This window comes from Temnothorax curvispinosus, unplaced genomic scaffold, assembly GCF_003070985.1.
Source record: "Temnothorax curvispinosus isolate PA1 unplaced genomic scaffold, ASM307098v1 QBEX01014781.1, whole genome shotgun sequence".
NCBI classification, from domain to species: Eukaryota; Metazoa; Arthropoda; class Insecta; order Hymenoptera; family Formicidae; genus Temnothorax; species Temnothorax curvispinosus.
The window spans coordinates 556,772-562,730 of NW_020224561.1; the positions used below are offsets into that span (position 1 = coordinate 556,772).

At 41.6% G+C, this 5,959-nt stretch overlaps 1 protein-coding gene across 2 annotated transcripts; it reads right to left on the reverse strand.

Moving 5' to 3' along the window:
• Window positions 1-376: 376 nt before the first annotated feature.
• On the reverse strand, window positions 377-3,320 carry LOC112464975 (protein HEXIM1-like). Of its 2 annotated transcripts, none has more exons than XM_025032298.1 (2): window positions 2,809-3,320; window positions 377-2,222 (listed from the first exon to the last, which is right to left on the reverse strand). In XM_025032298.1, exons 1-2 carry the CDS (start codon window positions 3,085-3,087, stop codon window positions 1,203-1,205), a joined length of 1,299 nt encoding a protein of 432 aa, XP_024888066.1. In that variant the 5' UTR covers window positions 3,088-3,320; the 3' UTR covers window positions 377-1,202. The 2 variants fall into 2 exon arrangements, with proteins under 2 accessions (XP_024888066.1, XP_024888067.1); XM_025032299.1 differs by having other exon boundaries at window positions 413-2,222; window positions 2,875-3,320.
• Window positions 3,321-5,959: the final 2,639 nt, after the last annotated feature.

The window sequence follows — 5,959 nt, forward strand, 5'->3', positions numbered from 1 at the left end:
TCTACACGATTGTCGATCTTTAATAGATCCTGTTTTTTTATGAAAGCCAAGATTGAATGAAGATTCCAAAACTAAAGATTTTAAACTATAGTATTTAAGTTATATTTGTTTTAATTTTAAGTAAAATAGATTTTTTTAGATTACATAGGAACGGAAATCCAACAAAAGAAAAGAGAAATAAAAGAACCTCAATTTCGATGATATCAGAATAGTTTCTAAATCTGAAGATTAAAAAAAAAATCAATTCTGTTTCCGTTAAGAATATATTTCAAGTTCTAAGTAGAAATAACTTATGTACGCGCGCACTCGCGCGTGAAAAATTATTCTAGGAATCAGGGAAAAATGGACATATATATAAATCATTGAAAAAAACTAGTCCTAAACACAATTGTTTATAATTAAAACATACACGTCGGAGCAAAACATAAAATTTATTAAAAATTGGGAATGCGAAAAACACTTTTTGCGTATCTTACATTTTCAGACCATAAACTAACATTTCGTCTTACTGACTAAAACTATACAATTGTACAAAGATTTTCAACCTTCTACAATATAGGTCATCACATTTGATAATATTACATTTTATACATAATACTTCTGATGGGTCTAAAAGAATCGCACTTCACCCATGCGTATATATATATACATAGGTCTGCGTTAGTTGATGGTCTGTAGACCGTTTATTTGCAAACATAAAAACAAACTTTTATAACTGGCAGTACGCGAAATGAGAAAAAAGAAATCAGGCTGAAAAACAAATTCCATTGTATACGGTACTAGAAGAGTAAACAGGAGATAGAAGCAAATACATGATAGGTATGGTAAATATTTTGCCAAGCAGATAACAAAATAGCACAAACAGATGCGAGCAGTTCTCCTATAGAACATTAATCCTATATTTATATTGTTATACATTTATTATGTATCCGCATGACTGTATGGATATATACAGTCTTAAGGGAAAGAAGAATGGATCAGCAAATAGTAACGGGATATTAAACGATAGTCTAACAAGATTTAGCAGATATTAGAAGAAAGGTCAAATGTTGTTCGATCCCAACAAAATTGACTGAAGAATCTGCTTTATTTAAACGTTGCATCGATATATCGAATGGATGCAGCCTGCCTTACCGTGAGAACTTTTTATAATATCGAACGTAATATCATACTGATACGTACCGAGAAGCAATTTTGAAAATCTACGTAGGTAAACTACCGGTTTCATTCAGAATTATGTGACCGTTAGAGAAATTAGTAGGTGTTATAGATGTTCTGGGGCTTCCAGTTTGGCTAGTATCGCAGCTATCGCTTTTGTTATCTGTTCTTACATTATTATCTAATCTAGGTTTATAAGTATGCTTAGGAGATGTTACTGGACTCGAGAGAGAGCAACTACATCCACTTTGGTTGCTATTACTAGAACTGTCGCTGTCGCTTTCACTGTCGACACTAGATTCGGAGCTGCTCGCTCGTAATCTCTTCTCGGTACGCAACACCTCGTTCTCCCGCCTCAGCTGCTCATTCTGCTGCAGCAGATCGTCGATTCGCTGTTGGCACAGCTTCAATTTCTTCGCCATCTCGGAATCTGTAGTGGACACATTTTTATTCTCCGAATCCCTTTCCTCCATTTGATGAATGCCCTTGTTACGTAATCTTTTCGTCAACGAATCCATCTTGGCCTCTAAGTGCCTGTATTCTTGTATCAATTCCATCTTCGTCAGCGTGCTCAATCGCTCCTCGTGAACAGCTTCATACGCGGTTGAGAATTCCTTCGTTAAAAATTCCTCTTCGTCTTCCGGTGACGAGTAAAAATAATCCTCGTCGGAATCTACGCTGAAACTGGAGTCGCGAGTCCGCGATGGCGCCGGTGGCTTTTGAAACATAGCAGGTACTTCCAGTGACGCGGCTTCCGATAACTTCTGCTCGAGATCGGGCAGATCGCTGTGATCGGCCATAAGAAATTGCGTGGTGTTATATAAGGCCGGTGGTTGCCTGCTAGTCTTGGCGATCATCCTGCCGATGCACCTGCTCCGCAATTGCTGCGGATAAGACAGCTGCTTCGAGTACGGCTTCAATTTCTTCTTGGGTTTACCACGTCGAGTTTTTCTCTTCTTCGCCGCGATGTCCGTTCCGTCCTCATGCTGACCGCCGTCCTGATCGCCGCTGCCGCTACCGCTTTCCAATCTTCCTAAGGTGCTTAAAAAGGCCTTCCTTAGGTCCTGCAAAATAACAAAAACATGCTGTTAAGTAAATTCGATATACGTTTGCATAATAATTGCAATTTTATATACGTTTATAATCTATTTTGCAACCGTAGAAAAACCACCGAAATTAATGAGAATCATCAACCACATGGGTAGATTTTTGTATCTATCATGGGGCCCCGGGGTCCGAAGGTAATTGAAGAGCATCAACATTATCGACTGTCTAAATTAAAATTTATCACCGACAGAAATATCTAAATAATTAGCTGACAAGGCAGCATTAAATTCATAATGTTTTCTAATTATGCATGCATATTTATAACGCAATAACATCACATACACTACATTTTTTCTAACTTTTCTAATATAATTTAAGCACAATAAAAGTAAATTTATTAGATAAAAGTCAAATATTATCAAAACGTAAATATAAATATATGCGAAACGTCGGGATGATAATAAGTGATAAAATTAATATTATATTATATATAACTAAATATTTAAATTCAACTGATCCGATTGAAATCCAGCTAATTTCCAGTCGTTTAAATTTTAACAAATCATACAAACTTCTACAAAATTGTCCATCTTTGAACAGTACCTTGTCAGCGAATAAACCAGGGATTTTAAAAATATTATCGTCACTTATTGATCGACTGGGGCTTACATTGCCTCCGTCAGGGCAATCGTCGCCCCGCTCCGCGCTCTCGCCGACAGATCGCGGCACTCGCTTGGCGACCGGAGGCGATGACGTCGCAGGCGTTGGCCCATCCTCTACGCCCTTCGCGTCGCGTACTCCATCATCGGCACCGCCATCGCCGCCGCCGCCGCCGCCGCCCGACGCTTTCTTCGTCGCCGTAACCGCCCTGTGCAGCTCCATATCCGCGATTCGTACCCGAATCCGTTAATACGCGATGGCACGATCACGCACCTACACCGTAGAGTCACTCTCGCGTACTGGCACCAGCCGTCGCGGCACTAGTAACCGTATGCTCGTACCGTAAACAGCGACGGATTCGCCATGTTTGATTCGTCCGTGATTTTACGTACGATAGCGAGGCAGCGACACGCTGACGTACGGTCCCTACCCCCGACTACCGCGGCCCACTCTTGCGCCATCGCGTTCCGTTCCTCCGAATCCGCGTCAGCGCCTTCTCTCGCGCCGCGCATGTTGCTTCGATCTCTGCTGGATCGCGCTACGCCGCGCCGCGCCGTGCTGTAGCGCAGCGCGCAGCGCAGCGCTGCGCGCAATCCGCAATCGACGCGACGTTGCGCATAAATGTAATTGATATAATTTATAATTCGCATACGCGAATTACTTCCGTAATTACTAATGATCGCGGTTACTGACGATCGTAGGAACGAAAATAGGAACGGTAACGTAGGGCGGATGATCCCGCGGCAGGATCTGACTCCTCGCGACCCCGCGTCATAAATCATTTCATTGTTCTATTGTATTTTTCCGCTAATTGGGCCTGCGAAACTGAATCCTTTTTAGTTCCTCGTGTCGGTCACTCTCGATTTATCGCGATTTATCAAGTTTCTCCCCCGAGAAGATGATATGCGTCTTGCCTGTCGTATTTTCGTCGTTATGAAAGTAGAAATCGCATTATGGGAGATACTCGAAAGTAGAGATCCCCCCTCCCCCAGTGAGCAAAATGTTAACAGTATACTAATAGTAGATTCGGATAAAATGTTGCGGCATCAACCGCGTCCGCATTCGTCGCATATTTCGCCAGCAAAACCTGCCGACGCGATCTCCAACAGCGGATTCAGCCAACCGGAGTCCGTCATCCTCGTAATGGCCATTTATTTAAACGGCCACATACTGTATTTAAACGTTTCGGTTACGGCACGGCAGATTTAACACGATTTCCGCACAACCAGACGCTATACCATATTGCATTCCGTTAACGAATTGCGTTACATTCACGCTGGGATGAAAATTCCGTAGCGACGGAATTCGGTGGCAGAGATTTTGCAAGGTCTGCTTTTGACAGATCCCGGCTATCGTTTCTCCGGGTCATCTGCCAGCCGTCGAGATCCAATCGACAACCGTCCACGAACAACCGCAAAACGGTTTCAATTGAAAGAGAGATAAAAATATGCCTTACAACAGGCATGACGAATTGGTTTTGGTTTCACAATCTCCACGAGCCTGCTGAAATCTTATTATGTACCCAGCACACCATCCGCGCACACCGAGAAAGGTGTAAGTGCGCATCGCCTCGTCGTCCTTGCGCGCACAAACGCGGAAAGCGTGTATCTTTAGTCGGCGATGATCTCCGATCGTTATTCATGATCATGAAAATTAGTTCCCTCGCGTATGACGTAAACCGTCGTGAACAAAATTGGTCTGCCTTCAGTCTGCACTTATATATTTTACATTTTTTAACGATACATGTATACATATTCAGACATTGTGAAAACTATTGTGATAATATTCAATCGTTTCCTATAATAGAAGAAATCAACAAGAGAGTGAAAATATAATCTAAGATTATTTAATAGATTTATATTAATTATTTAACTTAATATTACAATACAATGATTACTTAACGTAAGTTTCACAGTTAAGAATTATATAATAAATTTATGTATAATGTTATATACATATGATGTATATGTATAATTATATAGTAGATTTATGTATGATAGAATGATTAAATTCTTCGATTGAAAGAAAGAAAAGGAGGAGGAGGGAGATAAATAGATAGACGAATTATAGATAGATAGATAGATAGATAGATAGAGAGAGAGGGAAGAAGGAGGGATACAAGATTCAAATACTCATAGCGAACATTCTTCCATAATTGTGTAAGCGGAAATGTGGCGTTTACAAAATTACGTGCCGCCGTTACATAAGACCGCCAAACAATAATCCTTGCTCGAGACGTTTTCATCTCTCTCTCTCTCTCTCTCTCTCTCTCTCTCTCTCTCTCTCTCTCTCTCTCTCTCTCTCTCTCTCTCTCTCTCTCGCGCGCGCGCGCGCGCGCGCTTGAATTTCCATCATACTCGGCGGTGGCTCGGCGAGCCACTAATTGGCCAGCGAGGGTAAAAGAACGTTCGTTAGCAAGCAGAATCGTTCGTTAAACGGAAGCGCGCGTTGCATCTGTGGCAACGACGCCGGTTTATGTCGATGTATCTGTCGCGCTACCCAATCGCATTGTGATCGCGATCGACTCCTCGGGAGGAAAAAAAACGCAACTTTCGCAATGTGCCAGCGCGAGCGTATACATACATACATATACATCCTTTATTACAAATTACAATTTCACGCTGTAGGTCGTTGCACTCCGTAGATCCGCGAGATCCGCGCCTCTAAGGGGAAAAAAAAATGAAATTACTTGTCGAGAATAACAGCTGCGAATTGCAGCGCGAGGATTCTCTCTCTCTCTCTCTTTCTCTCTCTCTCTCTCTCCTCTTTCTTTCGCAACGCAACCATAATAAACACGATGTACCATGTACCTTCTCCAATTGAGCGACGCGACATCGATTTGTCCGTTGTTATCGTCGACGATGTTGCTTAATTAAAGACAAACATAAATATCGTGAGGCGCCGCCGGGATAACGCCGGAGGATCATCCATCGCGAGGGGGAAGAGCCCTAGGAAACGTTTGAACAAAAATGTTTTTGAAACCATGATTTAAGAAACGTATTTTTTACGTTTCTACAATTAACAAAAATACCTATTTGTTAAGTTTTTCCTTTCTAAATTATAATTTGCTTTATCTATAGATTATTGCACAAAA